Source organism: Artemia sp. Qi Xiang Cuo, chromosome 4 (assembly GCF_049724085.1).
Source record: "Artemia sp. Qi Xiang Cuo chromosome 4, ASM4972408v1, whole genome shotgun sequence".
Taxonomy (NCBI): domain Eukaryota; kingdom Metazoa; phylum Arthropoda; class Branchiopoda; order Anostraca; family Artemiidae; genus Artemia; species Artemia sp. Qi Xiang Cuo.
The window spans coordinates 26,770,105-26,794,952 of record NC_142797.1 but is presented as its reverse complement, the minus strand read 5'-3'; the positions used below and the strand labels follow the sequence as shown (position 1 = coordinate 26,794,952).

The 24,848-nt window shown below is 33.8% G+C and overlaps 1 protein-coding gene across 1 annotated transcript in view; it reads right to left on the bottom strand.

Moving 5' to 3' along the window:
* Nucleotides 1-4,737: 4,737 nt before the first annotated feature.
* The window catches only part of Ktl (BTB/POZ domain-containing protein Ktl), a 29,641-nt gene continuing 9,530 nt past the window's right edge, over nt 4,738-24,848 (bottom strand). The window contains exons 2-3 of the mRNA XM_089087474.1: nt 17,682-17,841; nt 4,738-5,576 (exon numbers count right to left, since the gene is read on the bottom strand). Coding sequence (XP_088943600.1) covers nt 17,689-17,841 — 153 coding nt within the window. The 3' untranslated portion in view covers nt 4,738-5,576; nt 17,682-17,688. The remainder of the gene's footprint in view (nt 5,577-17,681; nt 17,842-24,848) is intronic.

Sequence of the window (24,848 nt, the reverse complement as noted above, 5' to 3'; positions counted from 1 at the left end):
TTTGCCGTAGCTACCATAAGCATTAAAGTATTTACTTTGAAAGTAATCAAAGCATTGCTGTAAAAAAAAACTAACTAGTTTTGTAACTGAATAGGTGTTGCGGAGCAACACTGCTGCTTTTTCTAGATTCTCGTGATTATTGGAATAGTAAACTTTACAATTTTCAGCTTTTTTATGTAATTTTAAGATTTTTAAACAGGGAAAAGAGATTCATCGGAAGCTTACAAAATTCGTAGTAGGCTTCCAAAAGAAAATGTAAAAAAAAAATCAAAGAAAACAACCTGAACTTCTCTAGCTCCAGAGGTAACATCTTAACAGTCATGTAATTTGGACTCGTATAAGAATATATCATGGTTGCAACAATTGCTGCAACCTAGCAAATAACGACGTTCAGCCCGTAGTAACCGAAAATCTAGGAATTTTTTTTTTAAATAAAACTGTCAAGTGAGAAAAAATTGTCATTTGAAGCTTATTCAGGAACAGTAAATAATAGTTTGATTAATCTTAATGATAAAAATGTTTGCGAATTTTTTTTATGAAAATTGTTCCCTTACCTGAAAAGTGAACTTTGAGTTGTTTCTCCAATGCTCTTAATGAGAATACCAAAGACATTTTCCAATGAAAAGACTATAAAAAAAGCTATTTCCCAAAATCTAGGTAGGGGTATGAAACTAGGGGGCACGGGCATCCCCGAATTGCCGTAAATAGAAGTAGCATGCAGCCAACATGGCAGAGAGAGATTTAAAGAATCAATTCAAAGCTATTGATCATTTCAACGTACTTTTTGTAGGATGCTAAACCTATACTTAATGTTCTATTTTAGCAAAAACTCATGTTAGCTTCTTTTCTTTTTTGCCAAAGCTGGAAAAAGATCATTTTATGAGGTTTATCATCAATATTTTTAAAATCTAAAAAAGTACAAAAACGAATTTTAAAAAACGAAGTCTTTCTTATGAAAGTAAAGAATTAAGTTGAAACTTAAAATGATCAAAAATTACTGCTTCGTGGTTTACTCAACATATTTTTGAGAAATTGTTTCAAATAGAATGGCCCATGGTATTTGTTGTTATTAGACTATTCTTTCTTTTCTTTTTGCACAAAAAGAACACACCAATGTATGACGTCATCGAGATTCCTTCTGATATATGGTAAATTTATAGCAATTAATATTTCTACCGTGTATAGCAACAATAAATAGATAGAAGTAAAATGAATAAAAAAAAAATAATGCCCTCACTCAAACGCTAGTGTACATGACCGTCAGAGCAAAGAATAACAAAAAAAAATGAAATAAACTTCTAGTGCTTGACACATGGTCATAATGTTGTAGACTACATGTGAAATGTTTTTTCTAATTAATATAATCATTCCCCCCCCCCTTCTTAGGCTTCTTAGGAAAAATTGACCGTCTTCTGTCAGAAAAAGAATAAAGGATATCCAGAGCAATTGGCACTTTCTTGCCGCTAAGGCACAGGTTGTTGTAAATAACTCCTTTAACTTGTGCAACGACTTCATGAGAAAGGCCAAGTTGTGTTTCCTGGCACCGAGTTTCAAGCGGGTTTGACAAAAATCGTTTTCAGGTTCTCCGTCTTCAAACCAGCTAAATATTAAAACATTTTCATCTTACAACTGTAGTGCGTTAAGAATAGCATAGTTGAACACGGGTTCTGAGAAGACATTCACCGTGTTGAACACGGCACTCAAAACGGTAATCTGCTAAACCTGTGTCGAACTCTGTGTTGGATGTGAGTGGCCTGAAAACAAGGCTCTGGTTAAGCAAAACAAATTGGTTATGCTAAGATCAATACACACCGTGGCTATTATAATAGGCGTGATCTTGTGAAGGGGAACGTAATTTGGCATTTTTTGTTTGTTTGTTGGAGCGTACATTTGACGGTTTTTGATCATGCTATATTTTGTTTTGTCCGGGCGTCGCCCTTTCTTTCTTGAAAGTGATTATAATCTAACTTGCATTTCTTGTTTCCGGTATTGCAAGTTTCTTCTTTATTTTTTAAGTTCTTATCAGAATAGAAAAGTAATGTTACTGATACTATGCCTGTTTCAGCGTAGATTTATCTTTGATGCCTGCCTATGGTGGGCCCGTCTCATCACCTTATTTGGTTAAGTAGGGTGCTCAGCTTTATCAAAGCTGAATCTCCGAAGAGAAATGATGATTATCCAGAGAGTAACTATGAATTTCCCCAAGAATGTTTCTCGAGGACATCAGAGTCTCACCTAATGACATTTGCTTGGTCGTTTTCACTCGACACAATGTGATGTCATATCTGAAATTAGTTCTAACGTTTGAATCGGAGACAATAGCAAGACTGCTAGGGAATCCCTCCACCTTCTTTAGATTTTTTTTAAGTTGCGTCCCTATTCTTATGAACAAAAGACAGATGGATACCTCAGATAATTCAAACAGTCTCATAAAATCAACGGAATAAATTGATGACACTGGCTCTGGAGACTGTGGTGCATCAATAGTCTAACAACCTGAAGAAGAATCTTTGCCAAAAGCTACAGTACAAAAAATCGTTATGATTTTCATTAAGGCTTTGTTAGAACTAAACTACATGAAAATAAAAGTGATTAGAGATCTATGATGTCTGGCAACCGTCAGCGGTTTCAGAGGACGGGTGGATTTGACCCCTTTTCAATAGTATCTTTTGAATTCGTAGCGCTAGTAGGGGTTCGAATTCAGAGCATATATGGGAGAAGGAGTTTTGGGAGAAGGGGAGAAGGAGTTTTTTATTTTTTTTTTAAATGTAGATTAAAACAAATTTTAAGATCTAGAGAGGGTGTTGCAATTTTGCTGGTTTTTTATTTTCTTAAGATGAAAATATTAAATAAAATAATTTTCAAAATCTAGGAGGCGATTAAAATTTCTATTGCTTCATTGTAAATTCTTTATTTAATTTCTGTAGCACATGTCCTTGTTGTTTGTTTGTTTTCAACTCCACTACCATAGTTGATTCCTTCATTAATCTTTGACTTGAAATTCAGTTTCACTAAGAATATATATATATATATATATATATATATATATATATATATATATATATATATATATATATATATATATATATATATATATATATATATATATATATATATTATATATATATATATATATATATATATATATATATATATATATATATATATATATATATATATATATATATATATATATATATATATATATATATATATATATATATATATATATATATATTCTCTTATGTTACTATTTATTCACTCGGTTCTTCTACGCACTTCATTGTGACTTCTAGACATCTTCCGTTTGGTAATGACCTAAAGGAAACGGCATAAACGTAACAATTTATTCCTATCTAGACACAAACAACAAAATCAAAGCATACAACACATGGTCCACTGTCGAAGCTCTTGAAAACGCATTGGTAATAATACAAATAGAAAGCGTTTCTCCTAAGGTCAACAGACGTTGGGGACATTTAGAACAATAGACCTCTTCACAGATTCTAATTTCTTTAAGAATTCCATAGAGTTGAGCAATAATGCCATGCGTACAAGTACATGCTTCTATGACGTTCTCCGAAAAGTTGATTTACATATATATATATATATATATATATATATATATATATATATATATATATATATATATATATATATATTCTATATATTATATATATATATATATATATATATATATATATATATATATATATATATATATATATATATATATATATATATATATATATATTTTTATATATATTTTATATTTATATATATATATATATATATATATATATATATCTCTCTCTCTCTCTCTCTCTATATATATATATATATATATATATATATATATATATATATATATATATATATATATATATATATATATATATATATATATATATATATATAAATGTATATATATGCATAGATATATATCTTCTTTGCAACAATTGTTCTCTTTTGTTGACAATACGGTTCAAATAAGCCCTCTTCCGATATTCTGCAACCACTAATTTCATATATTCACTCCTGGGGAAAAAACGAAAGGAGACACACCAGTGCTACCCATGAAAATTTAATTCCCGTTAATGTTCAAGATGAGGAACTGTAAGCGTCCAGTAAAGACCTTTTGAAAAAAAAGTGATTTTAACGGTGTACGGTACTCCTATTTCAATTTGGCGGCCATTCTGAGAGGTCTCATGTATTTTTTGGATCTCTTAATAAGTTTTTCTCCTAATGAGAAATTACTGATCAGCTATATCTGAATAAGAACTGTGGTTTTCAAAATAATCTTACATGGAAAATATTGGTCACTAGACAGTTTCTTTAAAAACTATTTTATGAGTTTCGACTATTATGGGCCACACCTCACTCTTCCCTAGATTGCAACTATTCCTGCAACAATGATACTTCCAGCTCACCCTTTCTGTCCTTTTCTTTCATATTGATAGCTATAGAATCATTCATTGCCAAAAATCAGAATCTGTGTTGAGGTATATCGAAAACATTTCATATGATGGTGATGGATGTCCCTTGGGCTCAGTATCGGAAGTCTGTTGTCTTTAAATTGCAAGTGGAAACAGGAACAGAACAGCTTTTTTTATATTCAATTTCTTATGGTTTTAGCATACCGAAGCGTTTTATTGTTGCAATATTAAGCGAAAACTTTATGTAACTTAGGATAAATAAGAAGCCTTAATATAGTTCCCAAAATCTGACAACTATATGTATAGCCTATTAATTATTCCCAAAGCGGTCTGTCTGCCGCCTAATTCAGTGACTTCGCTGAGACGAGGGTTGAAGGAATCTAGATCCTCCCAAAATTTTCAACATGCTCATCGAAACCACCAAGAGAGATGTGTGCGTTTTATTAAACGATTCATGATTGTCGGTGTCTTGAACCCCAAAAGATTAAAAAGCCGGATGGCGCAAATTTTTTCTTTTGTTTTATTAGGTTATTACGGCCTGTAAGAGAACCTAAAATATGAGATGCAAATGTAAATAGGAGATGGAACTTTTTATTATTTTGTTTTAAATTACTTTTTTTTTTACCCAATACTGTCGTGTTTTGACCATAGCTGTTCAATCCAAACTGGCAAAAATCGACTGTATGACCTTAAAATAATGGCGATGGAGAGAAGCTAACATGAGTGATAGAATACTAGCAATGAAAGTTATTGGTTAATAAGCCGCATCTTCATAATAAGGTTATAATTTTTTTTAATATGTTTTCAAGTGAAATTACCAATAGGCTCAATCATATATACCAACAATTCCTGTTTTCTGTTGCAATTAACTTTCATCGACACTTTCAAACAACGCTCACAATTTTGTCCAGTATTGCCAATATAGAACAAAACAAGTTACATGAATATTCCTTCACAAATTGCGCTTACAGCTATTAATTTTATAATGGCATGTAATTAAAAGTTACAATTAGATCAACTACAAATAATGAAAGTTAATTAAAAACAATGGAAGAAAAAGCATTCATCTTCTACGAATCTACCACTATAGCTATTGTAGAGGTACACACATACTTCTTATTCTTCTGTGTTTCCGCGTCCCTGAAATAGAGAAGTACTTGAAGCCAATATAATTCATTCAGAAGACAATTTGGCTAAGTCCATAGAAAACATTAAATAGAATAAAAAACAACAGTCGTTGGTACTTGTCAGTTATTGGAAACGCATTCAAAAATTACGCTCTGTAAGACAAAAACCTGGGTAAAATTCTAGTTTAGGTACTTTTGGCTATCTTGGAAAGAGGTTAGGTTAGGAAAATGAAACTTTCACGAATGAATCCAGGACCAAAAACGTACACTGGGAGGATAATGCCAAGCTATTTTATAAGCCCTCTCCTGATTTTTAAGTCTTAGAAGTTTGCCTACTTGACAAGTATATACCTATTTAAATTTTCACAAAACAACATTATACTTTAATTTTCACTTTTGAGTTTCTTTTTCTCTAGGTTTAGTTTCAAAAATGCAATTCCTGCTATTTAAGCCGAAATTTGAACCACATCAATGGTTTTTTTTTTATTTTGGGAATTGTACTTGCAGATCTTTGAAACTGCATAAATTGAGATTGAGCTGAAAATAGTTTGAAAAATTAGCTGAAAAATAGCTGAAAAAAGTTGTGTAGCTGAAAATAGTTTTCTTGTGCTTCATTTAAGCAGAAGAACTATTTTGTCAGGTTTCACTTTTATAACACAATTATTTTTAAAGGTCATGTAAGGTCAGTGCCTTCTAGAGGGAGAAGGAGGGGAGGTAGGCACTTCAAAAATACCTTCCCAGGTCATATTTTCAGTCTGTAGATCCATCCCTGAAAGTTTCATTTTCCTAGCCAAAGCCCTTCCCAAGATAGCCAAAAGTAGCTATACTAGAATTTTGCCAAAACCTGTTTGCCTATATTCAGTTTTGAATGTATAGTGGTAAAGGATACTGTTTAACCCTAACCAAGAGTGTTGAAATGAAGATTTGGGATTTGCCAAGGACTAAAAAAGAGGCAATTAAATATTTCCAGGATAAAGGGTTGTTACCCAAAACAAAACAGTGCATCAATGGACAAAACATGACTTAATACTCTCACATTAAAAAATATTATTGTAAGTTTTCAAACAGTTCGTGGTAACGAACTGTCAGTAAGGAGCGACCCGACTGAATGGTAACTAAAACCTTGAAAAACACAATTTCGATACGAATAGATGCATCAAAAGGATCAGATTTTTAATGCTGATTTCAAATCTATATGCCTAACTTACATCAAGTTTAGTCCTACCTATCAAAAGTTACGTGCCTGAGAAAATTTGGCTGATTTTCGAAAAAAGGGGGAAAGACCCCCTAAAAGTAATAGAACCTTAATGGTTCACACCATCATAATCACATAAAATCACACCATCATATTCAGCGTATCAGAAAACCCTACTGCGGAGGTTTCAAGCTCCTATCTACAAAAATGTGGAGTTTTACATTTTTTGCCAGAAGAAAGATCACGGATGCGTGTTTATTTGTTTGTTTGTTTGTTTGTCTTTTTTTTTGTTTTTTTTCCCAGGGGTGATCGTATCGACCCAGTGGTCCTAGAATATCGCGGGAGGGCTCATTCAAACGGAAATTAAAAGTTCTAGTGCCCTTTTTAAGTGACAAAAAAATGGAGGGTAACTAAGCCCTCTCCCACACTCATTTTTTTCCCAAAGTAATCCGATCAAAATTTTGAGATAGCCATTTTGTTCAGCATGGTCGAAAATATGATAACTATGTCTTTTAGGATGACTTAATCCCCCGAAGTCCCCGGGGGAGGGCTGAAAGTTCTGAATTTTACTCAATGTTAACATATAGTATTGGTTATCACGTTTCAGATAGGATTTCAGGCGTTTTCAGAGAGGATATTTTTTTGTCGTAGGGGGGGGGGAGTGGGTTGGGGGTTATGTGGGAGGATCTTACCATGAAGGAATTTTTCATGGGAAAAGGGACATTGCTATGAAGTGGGCGCCGGATTTTCCAGCATTATTTAAATAAAGATCAGAAATTATATTTATAAAAAAAACAAGTTTTTTTAACTGAAAGTAAGGAGCAGCATCAAAACTTAAAACGACAGGAAACATTACGTATATGATTAGGTTCATCCCCTGGTCAATACCTCGCTCTTTAAGCCAAAGATTATTTAGTACTTTTATAAGAGATCTTTATTCTAATAAACGGCAGTTGTGATTAAGGAGTAATTTTTAAATAATTGGAACAAAATTCGAATTTTAGCTTAAATGGCAAGATATTGTCTAGAGAGCGAACCCTCTAATATACGTATTAGAAATATAAGAATATAGAGGTTCGTTACGTAAGTTAATTCGTAAGTTCCGTATATTTATTACTAATAAAAACCTTCGTAAATAAAATTAAACAGGTTTCGAGAAAGCCATTTAACCAAATAAAAGTAAAATTGATATGTCTTTTTTTTAATTATTGATGTACGGTGATCCAAACTCAAAACCTCCATTAATTCAAAAACGTTCAAAAATTAAATAAAAAAAACAAGTTTTTTTTACTGAAAGTAAGGAGCAACATTAAAACATAAAACGAACAGAAATTATTCCGTATGAAAGGGGCTGTCCCCTCCTCAACGCCTCGCTCTTTAGGCTAAAGTTTTTTATTGTTTGAAAAAAATAGAGTCGTGAGAAAGTCAAACTTTGGCGTAAAGAGCGAGGGGTTGAGGAGGGGACAGCCCCTTTCATATACGGAATAATTTCTGTTCGTTTTAAGTTTTAACGTCGTTCCTTACTTTCAGTTAAAAAAACTTGTTTTTTTTATTTAATTGTCTTACAGAACTGGATATCTGGGCGGTCTCATTTCAAAGATTTTATGCAGTAGATCCCATTATTCTGTAAATAAAGTATTGTATTTTCATCATATTTTGGTATATTTCATTGGGACTACCCATTGAAAAACCGGTTTTTGTCTTACAGTGCACAGCGTAATTCTTGAGTGTGTTCCCAATAACCAACAATTACCCAGACGTTATTTGTTTTGAATTTGATACACTAATCGCGTGGAGAGCAAAATGACCAGGGTTTTGGTAGTTTTTTTTTTATAAGTTTCAGCATCAAAAATGTAGTTAATTTGAATATTAAAATGAGCATCAGTCAAATTGGTTAAAAAAAGTAGGTATGACAACAAGGTGAAATTTTTTGTCATTTTTTACGATAACTCCATAAAAATCGAAATTAATTTATTGCGTTTTAAATATATATGTTTTCAAAAAATATACATTTATAAATGTACAAAGCAATGGTTCAATCTCGCATTCTGGAGGTAAAACCACTAAATTTGCAAATACGTGGACTTTAGGTTGACTTTTTAAAGGCTCATTTTATTCATATACAGTGAAATTTTTTTAGAGTATAAAACTACTAAATATGTGTGCTGTGAATTCTGCAATTTTGCATTTGATTGAATTGACAGGATTGTTTCTCAAAAACCAAAAGAAACATACTAAATAAGAGGAAAATCTAAAATAGAGCTTAACGTATGGCATTATTTCATACCTATTACCTCATTCGATTTTTTTGTGTAACTTTTCGGATTTGAAGTTAATCGTTTCTCTGCTCTATTTTTTCTCAGAGCACACCGTTTGTAAATACTTTCTGAACCAGCAAGAAAAATAATTTTAGAGTTAAAAGGGTTGAAAAAAACTCAGTTAATTTTAACATTTTTTTCAAACATTGCACAGCATGGTGATTTTTGACTATTTATCTTCTAATGGATCCAATCATCCAGCCTACCCATCACTCAGCTGACATCCACGGTGCATTGTAGCTTCAAATTTTGCATTGATGTAATTATCAGTCTGTTCTACTATTCTTATTCTGATTTCTACTATCTACTACCATCTACTATTCTTATTTCTATGCTGTTAACAAGAGATGTCAGCCAGTTTAAATAGTATTGAATTTAATTTCATACCCAAATCACCATTATAATCATAGCAATACTTTACAACAGTTAACAAATATTATTGATAAAATCACGATTATATTTGATAAAGAAAGAAAAACGAGCAAAAATGGGGTTTTTATAGGCCAAATGAAGATACTGAAAAAACGAAGCGAATATTTCGAGAGGACAAACGCCTCTCTTCTTCAGCGCGAAACGAAACGATGTATCAATAAAAGCCAAAAATTAAAAGAATTAAAACCAAATACCTAACAACCATAAAAGCGAGTTATTCGCCAATATCCGCGATTTGCACAAAATCCAAAAAATATGATCTGCCATCGACGGACACTAGCGAACAACTGAACAAAAGAAAGAAATCAATTCATTCACTCAAAAAACATAACGAACCAGCAATTAAATAAGTTGGAAAACTATGTCATTTGATTTCGGATTTTAATTAAGGCATTTCTTGCAGACACCCTTTGAGACCTAAGGGGTTGTTCACTTGTTTGATTAGATGACTGGGAAAGTGGTTCAAGGTTTATTTCAGGGATCACTAAAGTATCGGCTTCTCTTTTGAGAAAACCGAAATATGACTCATTTATTCTTAAATCACCGGAATCTCTGTTTAAAGCTAGACCTAAATGTTGGTATTTATAAATTTCAACAGCTTCTCTGTAGTGCTGGACAATACCCTTATCATTCGAAATAAGACTAGCTTGATTAAACAAAATAGTATGGTCTGGTTTTTCGAAAATGTGCTCTGCAAGGGCATAGTCAAAATTTTCCGGTTTTTTCCGCTTTTTAAGTGTATTATTAATTGAGCTAGAATGCTGAGTTAATCTATCTGTTAGTCGCTGATTAGTTCTTCCAATATACCAAAGACCACACGAACAAGGAATTCTGTAGACACCGGAGTTTTCACCTATCGGGATAGGGTCTTTTCCTTGATAAATTTGGGAGCTCAATTAATAATACACTTAAAAAGCGGAAAAAACCGGAAAATTTTGACTCTGCCCTTGCAGAGCACATTTTTGAAAAACCAGACCATACTATTTTGTTTAATCAAGCTAGTCTTATTTCGAATGATAAGGGTATTGTCCAGCACTACAGAGAAGCTGTTGAAATTTATAAATACCAACATTTAGGTCTAGCTTTAAACAGAGATTCCGGTGATTTAAGAATAAATGAGTTATATTTCGGTTTTCTCAAAAGAGAAGCCGATACTTTAGTGATCCCTGAAATAAACCTTGAACCACTTTCTCAGTCATCTAATCAAACACGTGAACAACCCCTTAGGTCTCAAAGGGTGCCTGCAAGAAATGCCTTAATTAAAATCCGAAATCAAATGACATAGTTTTCCAACTTATTTAATTGCTGGTTCGTTTTGTTTTTCGAGTGAATGAATTGATTCCTTTCTTTGTTCAGTTGTTCGCTAGTATCCGTCGATGGCAGATCATATTTTTTGGATTTTGTGCAAATCGCGGATATTGGCGAATAACTCGCTTTTATGGTTGTTAGGTATTTGGTTTTAATTCTTTTAATTTTTGGCTTTTATTCATACATCGTTTCGTTTCGCGCTGAAGAAGAGAGGCGTTTGTCCTCTCGAAATATTCGCTTCGTTTTTTCAGTATCTTCATTTGGCCTATAAAAAACCCATTTTTGCTCGTTTTTATTTATTTATGTGATATCAGGCCAATGTGGTTTAAGAAATTATCTTCGTCATGCTTATGGGGAGCATTCAACCAATGTTGTCACTACATTCATATCTCTTGTGAGAAAAAAAGCTAATTTGATTAATCAACAATATTTTCTTCATAATTGTAAAATGAACCGTATTTTACCCAAGTGAATGCGACCTTCACTTCACTTAAACACACGTAACGAACGGCAATTTACAGAACGTATAGGGTTTGGTATTTTAAATCATGTTATTAGCGACTGCAAAAGCAAGCGCTACCGGTTAAATCAGGATATTTTCAGGCTAGAGCAAAAAGTATTATGTACGCTATCTTATGCTGATTTTCTTCAAATTAAGGCTATTGCTGAAAATTCTTTTCAGCATGATTTTAGGATTTCTAGACAAAGACTTTCCGAGAAATTACACCGTTTAAAGTTTGAAAAACTCTCTAATAATCCACCTTTTGTCCCAAATGCGTTTCCTGGTCCTGCTGTGATAAATCTCAGCTCCACGCCCCTTACAACAGAGCAAAATCAGGTTCTATCGAAAGGATTCAAATTTTCGATAACCCCTTCGAAAATACCTTATAGTGAAATTATTGCGAACACAGAGGGTGCTTTTCATGACTCTCGTGCGGAGATTGGAGAGATTGCTGAGGTTAGAGCGCAATTTGTTGAAAGTTTGTTGGATTCACCTTCTATTAATAATCGAAATTTAAAAAATTTTAGTAAAAATGAACACTTGGTCTTACACGCACTACAAAAAGATCATTCCAGAATTATTACGAAAGCCGATAAAGGCAATACTGTTGTTGTATTAGATTCAGATGATTACGACAAAAAAAATCAGAGAAATTTTAAATGATTCTAACACATATGAACAATTAGCTACCGATCCCACAAAAAATTTGTACAGGAAGTCCGAAAAGAGCTGTCTTATCTAAAAGGAAAAGGTGAAATTACAGATCAGTTGTACAAAAGGTTTTACCCACGCGGTTGTACGTCCCCTCACTTTTATGGTCTTCCTAAAGTTCATAAGCCCGGTAATCCACTTCGACCCATTGTTTCTTCTTTTAATTCTCCTACAGCAAAAATAGGAAAATTCTTATCAGTGATATTTCGCCCACTTATTCAGGCTCAAAAATCCTATATTAAAAATTCCACTGATTTCGTTTCCAAGGTAAAGCAAGTTTCTGTTAAACCAAATACAAGAATTGGCAGTTTTGATGCAGATTCAATGTATACCAATTGTGATCCTCAAAAGGCCGAACTGTTTTTGGAGCAAAAACTTAACTCTAACCCATCTATATCAGAAAATTCTGCTCTTTCGAATCAGACACTTCTTTCGCTTACAGCCCTTTGTAATAGAACTTCTTTTTACTTTCATTATAGAGGCATTTTTTATAGACAGAAATATGGGCTCTCCATGGGTGCCCCCTTTCTCCAATACAGGCTGATATTTTCATGGAAGACCTTGAAGAAAGGGCTATTTTGCATGGTTCTTGTAAGCCTGAGTTTTGGGTTCGTTTTAAAGATGACATTTTTTATTTATGGGAGCATGGTGACGAGTCTCTGGGTTCTTTTCTTCACTTGCTCAACTCCTTGGATCCAAAACTGAAATTTACTCAGGAATCAGAGATAGAGAGGCGTCTTCCTTTCTTAGATGTTTTGGTGCACCGAAATGATTCATGTTTCGAGTTTAGTGTATATTGAAAACCCACACATAATGACCGTTACTTAAGTTATTCCTCCAATCATTCTCCTGCTGTGAAAAGAGGAGTTGTCACTTCTCTAGTTGATAGAGCTTTGAAAGTTTGTTCAACACGTTTCTTGGATTTAGAACTCAACCACCTTAGAGATATTTTATTTGGGAATGCTTATCCAATTAGTTTAATAAATTCTGTAATTGCAAAACGCATTAAAAGATTATCAGATAGTTCCACAGAAAACACAAATCAAAGGGAAAATTCAGTTTATCTTGGTCTCCCATACATTAAAGGGATTTCAGACCACATTTCAAAAAATCTAAGGAAAAATAACATTTACACTTATTATAGACCCAGAAAAACTATCAAGTCCCAAATTTATCAAGGAAAAGACCCTATCCCGATAGGTGAAAACTCCGGTGTCTACAGAATTCCTTGTTCGTGTGGTCTTTTGTATATTGGAAGAACTAATCAGCGACTAACATATAGATTAACTCAGCATTCTAGCTCAATTAATAATACACTTAAAAAGCGGAAAAAACCGGAAAATTTTGACTATGCCCTTGCAGAGCACATTTTCGAAAAACCAGACCATACTATTTTGTTTAATCAAGCTAGTCTTATTTCGAATGATAAGGGTATTGTCCAGCACTACAGAGAAGCTGTTGAAATTTATAAATACCAACATTTAGGTCTAGCTTTAAACAGAGATTCCGGTGATTTAAGAATAAATGAGTCATATTTCGGTTTTCTCAAAAGAGAAGCCGATACTTTAGTGATCCCTGAAATAAACCTTGAACCACTTTCTCAGTCATCTAATCAAACACGTGAACAACCCCTTAGGTCTCAAAGGGTGTCTGCAAGAAATGCCTTAATTAAAATCCGAAATCAAATGACATAGTTTTCCAACTTATTTAATTGCTGGTTCGTTTTGTTTTTGTTTTTCGAGTGAATGAATTGATTCCTTTCTTTTGTTCAGTTGTTCGCTAGTATCCGTCGATGGCAGATCATATTTTCTGGATTTTGTGCAAATCGCGGATATTGGCGAATAACTCGCTTTTATGGTTGTTAGGTATTTGGTTTTAAATCTTTTAATTTTCGGCTTTTATTGATACATCGTTTCGTTTCGCGCTGAAGAAGAGAGGCGTTTGTCCTCTCGAAATATTCGCTTTGTTTTTTCAGTATCTTCATTTGGCCTATAAAAACCCCATTTTTGCTCGTTTTTCTTTCTTTATGTGATGTCAGGCCAATGTGGTTTAAGAAATTATCTATTATATTTGATAGTATCCCTCTACACCAAATTTAGACCGAAAAATCTTATTTGGTACTGTCTTAGTTCAAAGATTTTGTGTTAGATTATTCCCTAAACGCTATAAATTATGTTATCTTTTTTGTCGATTTTCCCTAATTAAACCTGGATGGCAAAAGATAAAACAATTTTGAAAAAAGAATATTTATCTTTATTGAATTTTCTTCTTCTCTTTTCTTCGTCTGTTCAACTGAATTTTAGATACATCGATTGCAAAGGTTGACCTTATACTAGTTACTGGACTAAAGAGCTTTATACAAGGTTGACATTTATGTATAACATCACATCAGAAACACACTGCTGTAACACTTTTCGTGACAGACAGGCCAGATCGTTGCTTGTGTTTTCGGCCATTCAATAAAGAGTCAGAGGAACGCCTCTAGAAATGCTTTAGAACCAAAAGCTGTGATTTGGTTCTGTATCACCGTCTGCCATTTAAAAAAAAAATAAAACTGTTTCCTATCTTTTGTTTATTTACTAGATACTTTTAGTTCTGATGCTAGAAAGATATCGCTGACGTTTTGCAAATATAATAATACAAAATTGTGTTTTATTACTATTACATTGGGATCGTATGAAAAAAAATATATAAAATTTGTTCTGGTTCTTTACGGCGGAGTCAATAATTGGCAAATCGACCTGACTCGTATGCCAAATATCCAATAAAAATCTGTGAATTATAATCGCACTTTCACAGGTGTAAAGTTTTAATTTCTAAAGACGGGATTAGAGCTAATCAATTTGAAGTGCATGGCCAAGTTAAAAGCTGGTGAACCGATCCATTTCTAATCCCTAAAATTCAATAAAAATCTGAAAAATACCTATACTTTTCATTTTTTTTTCTTAATGTTTCATTCTCAGAAATTTTTTCTTAATTTAATAATTTTTGGATTTTTTGGACAATTTTTTTTTGAAAAATTTTGAATAAAAGAATACATTTTTTAATATGAAGTCTTATTATCAAATTTAAATTCTCAGGACCGGGCTGGGGCTTGTCAATTTGAAATTAATCTTAAAACAAAACACTTTTGGCTACTATAGAAGTTGTTTCTTTTTTTGTAGCAGTAAACTCCCCAAATAGGTTTTAGGAATAAATATGGTAACCCTGCTCCGAAGTTGAAATGCATGACACCATTGCTCTTTAATTAAAAATTTCGCCTGAATTTCAGTTCATATCTATAGCAAGGCCTTTTGGCTGAGAACTAAGACTACTTACAAAATAAAGCTTCATACCTAATCTTAAGTAGCCTATACTGATATTCACTCTATCCATAGCATAGACCTTTCTAACCTGAACTGAAATTTCTGAGAAATAAATTTTGAAAACCTTCACCGGCACCTAAGTAACCTGCACCGATATTCACTCGAATATCAAACGATGTCGTGTCGATATCAATCGAAATCGTATTGGTTGATGTCTATATCGTATATCGAATAGCGTAAACTAGACCTTTTTGCCCAAGTTGAAACTTCTCATAAAGTAGATTTCCACGTAAATACTAAGGATATAGGTAGTTTTTCAACCCCAAGGATAATGTGAGTTCTCACTCCCCTCTTTTTCCCCTTCAAACTATAAGTAAACCTATCTTTATATCTTGATCTTTCTGTGGTACAGTAAGGTACAGTAGGCATGATAATCAATAATAGTCGATAATCACCTCGTGAAGATTTTTCGCTATACCAGGATTTCTGTCATGCAAGCCGAACATAAAGATCGTATTTAGTTACATCACGCAGTATAGCTAGAAATCGAATTAATTGTTTTCCTTATAAAATGGTCATAGAAACAATTGATGGAAATTAAATATTAGGGATAAGATTTTATCAGCAACCTTCAAGATGAACAAAGTGTGAAAAAAATAGTTCAATAGTAAAGATTTGTAATAAATTTATTGAAAATGTTTATATTAAAACTGCATTTCTAAAAACATAGTATTCTTATGGATAAGAAACAAACAGCTTAGTTTTTAACACAGTTTTTATCATTAGCAGTATGATCTTTCCCTATCTCACCCCTTATAAAAACCCGGACCGAGGTGCGAGTGCTCCAGAGAACCTATAAACATAAACGGCATTACATCTTTTCACGGATAGACAAAGAATAATGACCTACGGAACAAGTACTGACAAAACCACTTGGCCGGCTCAACCAATAAGTGGACAATAAGTGCACAAATAAGTGGGAGGAGCTTTTTGTTCGCACCGAGAATAAAGAGCCAGAAATCATCTGCGATAAACTTACTGGATAATTATATAAACTGTGGTTTTTAAGTTCCGCAGAAAGATTTTATTTTACATTCTAACGTTTAAGAATTCTAAAGTTTTATTCAGTTTTATTAATCGAATTCTATCGTTTTATTCCATTGTGAAATTAGAATGTAATAGAATAATATATTTAAATAGGAGACCAAAAAGTACATAAAAAAAAAAACATCTTTTGCCCCCTGGCTCCATATTTGGTCTATTCTTACCTGAAAACTGGCATTCTCTATGATTTTCTTCTGGTTGTTACAAGAATAATTAGGTAAACATTTCTGTGCAAAGTTTCTGCGGACGGTGTTGCCATGTTGAACCATGAAACAAAACAAAAATAAGGAGAAGCTAATTCTATGAACTTGGCGATGCTTTTCGCTTGTAGATATGAAGAATTTTTTTTTCCCCAGAATGTTAATCACACGTTTTTCCTGTTTGCGCAATTGGGTTGAGATGATTAACTTATTTTCTACTGGTTTTCCATGCACGCTCCTTATTTTCAAACTTGGTGCCAGTAATTGTCAAAATCACTTAACTACATATAAAGGTCTTTTCACTAAAAATTGAGTTTAGGTTGTTTTTTTTTATAATTTAAGACTTAAATGGCTTTGGAAATTTCCACTTGACTCATCTGAAGAATCAAACTTCATTTTTACTATCCTTAGTTCTTCAAGTAACATACTTTAAGGTACACCTAGTCAGGTGTACTTTAAGTTAAGGTACAACCCTAGTCAGGGTTGCCAAATTCAATGTAGACTGTAGCGTCTTCTTTTTCCAAATATGACACATTTGATATCGCGCGTACTGACCCTGGGAATATACGTCAGAACCTTAGTTTAGTTGCTAGTGGTCGGACAAAAAAACAAGGTATTTCCATAGGCTTCTCGTGATGTGTACATCGGAATCGCGCGTGCGCTAAGGCGGAGTAGGAATCGTGTGTAGTTTTAAATCTGTGTCACTTATTTTTAATGGAGAGTATATCTTTTGTCGATACTGTATATTCTGTCTACTATGGGTACACCAAAGGCCTCAGAGTCTGACCACTCCCCAAAAGGTCATGGTTTTGTGATGTTTCCCTAACTACTATAGTTTCACATAATTCCAATCGTTTTCCAATCGTTCTGAGGAATCTTCTCGAGCCGTGACATAAATTCTTACGTATGTATCTACAGTGTCTAAATAGAATAAAAAAAAAACATTTAGACTGAAAATTAAATTAAAATGATAATCAGATACGGGTCTTTTTGTTGCCCATCTGAAATCTCCAACATGGAATAAAGAGAATTAAGCTGCTTACCATGTCCTTAATTTCTTACGAAGACGAATTCGTTGTAGTGATTCCATCGATTTTCTTCAGAGTCCATACCAGGTTTAAGGTCATTGGGTCCAATCGATGCTGTACCTGAACCACAGGAGGCCACGCAGCTGAAGCCTGCTTCTTGAAGCATGTCAAAAGCCTGAAAATTATAAAATTAGGCTATTATATCTAATAATTACCATTGGGGTAATTACGTATTATAGCGACCACGCCAAAGAAGTGAAGTAAGGCTAATCCTAACAAAATATACCAAGATATAATGAAAATATAATTCTTTAGTAACAAAATGATGGAAAATACAACAGAGAATTATGAAAAGTAGGCCGTCCGGAGCGCATTATACTAAATAACTAACCTAACCTAGCCACCTCTATATTTTAAATATTTCATTTAAATATATTCGATTATATATTTAATTATATTATATATATTTAGTTGTTTATATATTTAACTAAAATATACCTGCTTAGCTAACCTAACCACCTCTATGTATTAACTATTAATTAAAACATCTCGCTCTTGCTGAGCTGATTTTCCCCCCCTGGACACTGGAAAACCGGGTTCATTACAGATTAAGAAAAGAGCGTGGTTGCTAGAACACGTAAATACATGGGCGTAGGGAGGGGGTGCAGGGGGGGGCATCTTCCCCCCTAGACCTTCAAATTTACATTAGATATGGCTGAAAAAGCAGATGGTTTGGAAAAAGCAGTTGATAAAACTCCATCGCACTAACAACTGCCCCCCCCCCTAGACAATATGCTGCCTAATGCTGCCTACGCCCATGCGTAAGTACCACCGATTGTTATACACCCAGAAGGGCTATTCCAGTAAAATGTTTGATGAAAATGTTGAAGCTTCATTTCCTGGTAATTTTGACGATATGTTGTATTGCTTTTTATTCTTTCTTTTTTACATTATTAATTACTTCAATACAGACGATAAACCATGCTAACTCGTTTGCAACCTAAGATTTATTTGGCAGGCGCTCAATTTTCCTCCGTCACTTGTTATAAATTTAATTTTATTAGTTCGTAAATTTACCTATCCTTGAAGATTTGTTTTTCCTCAAGTTTTTGTTATATTAAAATGAGTACTGTGGTTCTCAAAAAAAGAGGAAACAATTAATATCACAAAATTTACTTCAATCTATTGAAATAACAGGCATTTTTCAGAATTGTTCTATAATAAATCTAACTTGACTGACTTTTATACTTTCTCTGGTCCTTGGAGGCTTTGGCAAAATTCCAAGGAGAAAGTGACCTTCTTTGCCCAAGCTGAGTATGATGAGAATAGAATTGCTTTATAAATTATAAGGAATCTGGTTTTGGAGCAATATATGAAATGTTGCTCAACTCAGGCGTGTGCTAGGGTGAAAAAATCTTAGAAGTAAAGAATTGTTCGGCGAATAGCCAAAGGATTCTTTAACATCAATTATCTAGGGCGTATCCAGGATTTTTGTTGGAGGCGAAGGGGTACAAAAGAACTTTTTAAAATGCATAAGAAAATTGTACCCATTTTTGTTACTTTTTTACTTCCTATTAATTCGAGTCTGGGGAGACCAAAAATTACATTAAATTTGAAAGATTCTATCGCTTAGTACCCCATATCACTATTCTATCACTTAATACCCCATATCCCCCCTAATCGAGGCCAGAATGGGTAAAAATACCATTTGTGGAATTATAAAAATATAATGCATAATTGAAAAAAAAAATAAATGGGGAAATAGGATACTAAGTGATGGAATTTTCCAATCCTGTTGTCATTTTTGGTCTCCCCAGGGTTGAACAAATAGGAAACGACCTTTCAATCCAAAAAATATTGCAGAAACTAATATGCTGATTTTTCATCCCCCTCTGTACTTGGATGGAAGTGGGGTATTAAGCGATGGAATTTCCGCATTCTGAGGTCATTTTCGGTAACCCTGGATTCGAAACAGTTGGAAACGACCTTTTAACCCAGAAAATTTGCAGAAATATAAATTAGAGATCCCCCCTTTTCCCTCTTTTCCCTGAAAAAAGGGTATTTCTTTGGCCAATTTTCGGTATGTTATTAAGCATTTTTTTTGGGGGGGGGCCAAAAACATTTCTGCTGCTCAAACGTTGAGGTTTGGCCTTTTTTTTCGTAGTTTTACTGGACTACCTGGTTTTTCCCTTAGGGAAGGTATGCGAATGAAAGCTCGGCAAATTAACGTAGAACTACTGCCGTACAAAACGAAACAAGTGGAATATTTCCCCTATATCCTGCGTAAAATTTCCTTCATAGTCTACGGCTACAAGTAGAAATCCTGTGCCAAGATTCACTTTTATTTTTTTAGCTAATTTATATTCCATCACCTATTTCGACAGGGGCGTAATTCCGTCAAAATCCTACTTGTCCTGGGCACGGAAATTTTAGGGGCGCAGAATTTCAAATAAATAATATAACGGTTATAATCATTTTACAAGAATTATAGAACGGTTATAAGAATTTCAAACAAATAATACAACTGTTATAAAAATTTTGTTTTTTGAAATTTGATTTTTATAAAATAACGTAGAGGACGCAGTTGGCAAAATTTTGTTGATAAATGGAATTTTTTCTAAAATTTGAAAATTTTTGGGAGACAGGGTGAGGGGGCCTATCAAGATTTTTCCCCGGACACAAGAGAGGCCAGAACCGCCACTGTACATGAAATAATTTTTGGAACTATGCATAACACCTCAACCTATGCAATATTGCAGGACTCTAGAGTTGAAAACTTTAGACCAAATCTTAATTTAATGATTTCCGAATATCTTAGAACGCACGTTTTTTAGTGCCAGTTCATTTTTTACTGCTCTATTTTAAGCAGTAAAAATGAAATTTTTTCAGTAAAAATTTCCCTGCTATTTGAGCAGGAAAAGTTCAAGTTCAAGTTCTTTTAAAGCGGGAAAAGCAAAGTCTGGTTGCTCTTTCTGCCCATTTGTAAAACTAGACTTTACTGGCTTTGATTTCAAAATAAATTTAGATTTTTGCGGAGAATCTGATATGGGAATTTGCTTTGAAAAGTAAAGACTGGCCTTTTAGGAGAACAGCCAAACACTATTTAATATAAATTAAATAAAAGTTTTTTTATGCATTTCTTCATAAAGAAGATAACTTTTTCCCTTCATTAAATCTTTTACTTGGTTATCCTTGAGAATTTATCAGCGAAATCTATATGGAGTAAAACTACAGGAACAGCGTGTGACCTATCTCACGACCGTAGTATACATATGTCGGTAAAAACCTCTTATTCAGATCAGACGTTAAGAACAACATATCAAGGCAAAGAAAAGTTTCCTCAATGGTTGAATTGATATTTTAATATAGGTAATTTTAACATGTCCTAATATTAGAGCTGAACAAACAACATTGATAGGGTATAGCTTCAAAAACGAAAGAAAGAGAATTTATATGGAAAATATAATAAAATAAAGACAAAATCAAGACGATTTTAAGATTTTAAAGATAAGGGAATGAGTGCAAAGCCCCCTTATTCTTAATAATAATAATAAAAAAGCCCCCTTTACTCTTTACTTCTTCCTTTGAACTATTAATAACACTTTCTTGGGTTTTACTGCGGTGAAACCGTGATCAAGATATTTCATAGAAGTTCGAAGAATAGGCCTACTGACAAGGTGAATCAGGGTAAAATTACCGTACGGATCTTTGCACAATACAATTTTTGTTATAAGCCTAGAGAAACTGCATGCAAAATTTGTTAGCTACAATTATACTGCATATTATTATGAATTATGAATTGTATTCTTGACATGTTTCCTTCTCCACATGTCCTTCTTTAGGCCTATACCAACTTTTTTAGTGTTTCTTTATTTTACAATATTTTCATTACGGTATACTAAAACTATGGGGCCGTCCAAAACCATATTCCCTGTGATTAAAAAGTCGTGAGCAATTTTGGTTGGATAATTAGGGACCGTATGTACCAGGATAGCGACTAGAGTCTTTTAAGCAATAAATAAAAAGGAAGCTATCTAAAGATTTTTTTAAAGATTTTCATCAAGCTTTCACATGCTTATATCAACTAAGGCTCAACAATCTCAATATGAATAATTAATCAGGTTTCCTTTTGACAGACCACCAGAATTCTAGCCTGTTGGTGAAATGGTTCTGACTATAACAGAAATTACTATTAAAACTCTACGCTTTAACTTTTGGATACCTTATTATTTCTCCAAACATTTCTAAGGAAATTGAAAGCAAACCCAGCCAACACTATTTGGCAAAAAAAACTCTGATTGAATGGAATTTTGTGGAAGAATAATTCTGAGATATTTGAACTCTCTTACTTCTTTAATTCATCACTATTGAACAAAAGTCGTTGAGCTATAAGGGAAGAAGCAAAATTTACGTTGGTTTAGTCTTACTACCGTTCATGAAAGGTCACACGTCCAAGTTGTGGTAGACCTAAACATCTTTTGGGTAGTAAGAGAGAAGAGAAATATCAGAGCCAAGTCTCAATCGTTGTGTGTTCTTACAGGATTCACCCGTGAGACTGCATTCGCGTCGCGACGAACAGAATCTATCACCGTGATGAGCAAACTGGGTTGAAATATTGGTGATAGAATGGAACTCTGCCTTACACTTAACTTTACAGAGAACAGGCAGGTGTAAGGCAGAGTGTAAACCATATGAATTACGCAATAAAGTCACCATCGTTGAAAACCTTTGATTGGAGGATTATAGTCTGCAATTATGGCTGCAGCAACCTAATAAAGAGCAAACCATGGACCATTTTTACCAAAGTTTTTAAAACATTTTTCCAAAGAATTCGCCAGTGATGGAAAAAAAAAATCTAAATTGACACTAATTCGGAAATAGTAACTATTCCACAAATTCAGCATAATAATAGTTTTTAACTACAGAAACACATTTTTGAGAATTCTGCAGAGCCTCACATCCTGATAAGAAGTGCACCATTGAAACCGTCATCCTCTTAAGCCCTTTGACGACAGACTTCCTGTTCCCTTCCTCGAAAAAAAGACAAGCATATTTTGCATGGATAGGACTGATGTGCCCTCTTTTATCCCCAACGCAAGCAGTTCACTGGAAAATCGTAGAGAGATGGCCATAGACTCAATTCTTTTGTCTGTGCCCTACTGCTTATCTTTAGGGTCAGGTTAGTTAAGTTAGATAAGCTGCATTTTCTTTCCAAGCTTGAATTTTTTTTCCCTGAATTTTTGAATTTGTTTTTTTTCTTTTTTGAATCTTTTTCAGCCCAAATGATACGTTTCTGAGAATTATAAGTTAATCATTTTGGTTACCTAGTACTTTTGTTTCCCCACACTAGAAGAAAATTGGCTTCTTAAGCCAGACTTTAAAAATGAAAACAAGCTTAGCGGTCTTGACCCATTTCTTGAAGATATGTTCTCTGAACAAGTTCTATATTACAAATAATTATATCCGAGTTTATTACCCAAGCTCTATATTAAAATAGTGACATCGAAGTTAATTACTCAAGCTGGGCTGCTTGTAATTTTTTTTTTCAATTCTATTTCCGACCGTTTTTTCAGCTAGAGATATCGGTAGCTTTTGTTAGTAGGGGGGGGGGGTGTGTGTGTTTAAGAGGCATGCTTTTATATACTTTTCCTTTTCCAAAATAGAGATTGTACGCATGGGCGTAGGCAGAATTAGGCAGCATATTGTCTAGGGGGTGGCAGTCGATAGTGTGATGGAGTTTTATCAACTGCTTTTTCCACACCATCTGCTTTTTCAGCCATATCTAATGTAAATTTCAAGGTCTTGGGGGGCCGCGGCCCCCCGCCCCCCCCCTCCCTACGCCCATGATTGTACGAGTTGGTAGCTACCATTGTTGTTCAATGCCCCTACTACTTTCAGTAATATTGATGCATGTTTTTTTCTTCTGCCTAATTAAAAATTATAATAAAAAGTTCATAGAAATTTATTGTTAATAGCACGTTTAGGTGTTTTTTTTATGTTTTGCCAATTAAACAAACTAGTTCCAGCTTCCAGAACGTACAAAAAACAGTTCAAGTAGGTTGAAGTCCTTTTACTGGACAGTGAAAACGGTTTATCTGCTGACAACGGTCGCTGTGTGTGTGATCGAAATACCCAGAATTTGTATCATTGTTTTTCACTGTGTAATAAAAGGATTTATCCCTATTTGAACTCTTATTTGTACGTCATGGAAATGCAGTGGTCTTCGAAAATATCTAGTTCCAGATCTAGAACGCTAATGGTAGAAAGTTAACGGAATGACAAATCAAAAAAGTAGTGATAGTGAAATAACGAAAAAGTTCCAAATATATACTTCATGCTTCATTACATTCAAAAAATTTATATTTGAAAAATTGTGCATGTCTTTCCCATTTAACTGCACTCCAGACCCCCCCCCCCCCTAACGTTTGTATATAGGCCAAAGCTATACCCAAAAGCTTATTAATGTTGTTGTGTTGCACACAAGGGAGTTTTCGGGCTTTTATTCGGGGGGGGAGGAGGGGAAGTACAAATAAAACTTTTGAAATGCATAAAATTTGTTTATATGCATTTTTGTTACGTTTTTACGAGTTAGACGTAATTTGTTTGTTTTTTTTGTGGTGGGGGGGGGTTGAACCCCGTAGCTTCCTACCCTTGGATATGGCCTTGTTTGCACCTTCTTTTTTTTACTTTCATCTCTCTTTAACAAACTAAATCGTTGTTGAAGAAAAGTGTTGGAGAGTTTGAAGCGAAACACTGATAATGCAGCTCAGAAGGATGTCCAGTTTTTGTGCTATAACCTTTGATAGAGAGTCCGTGGCGACTAACACTGATAATGCAGCTAAGAAGGATGTCCAGTTTCTGTGATATAACCATTGATAGAGCGTCCGTGACGACTAAAACTGATAATGCAGCTAAGAAGGATGTCCAGTTTTTGTGCTAAAACCATTGATAGAGAGTCCGTGGCGACTAAAACTGATAATGCAGCTAAGAAGGATGTCCAGTTTTTGTGCTATAACCATTGATAGAGAGTCCGTGGCGACTAAAACTGATAATGCAGCTAAGAAGGATGTCCAGTTTCTGTGCTATAACCATTGATAGAGCGTCCGTGGCGACTAAAACTTCTCGGTTAGTAAATTCTTATGGCGGTTCCTTATAAGTACCTTCAGAGACACTTTTGGCTAG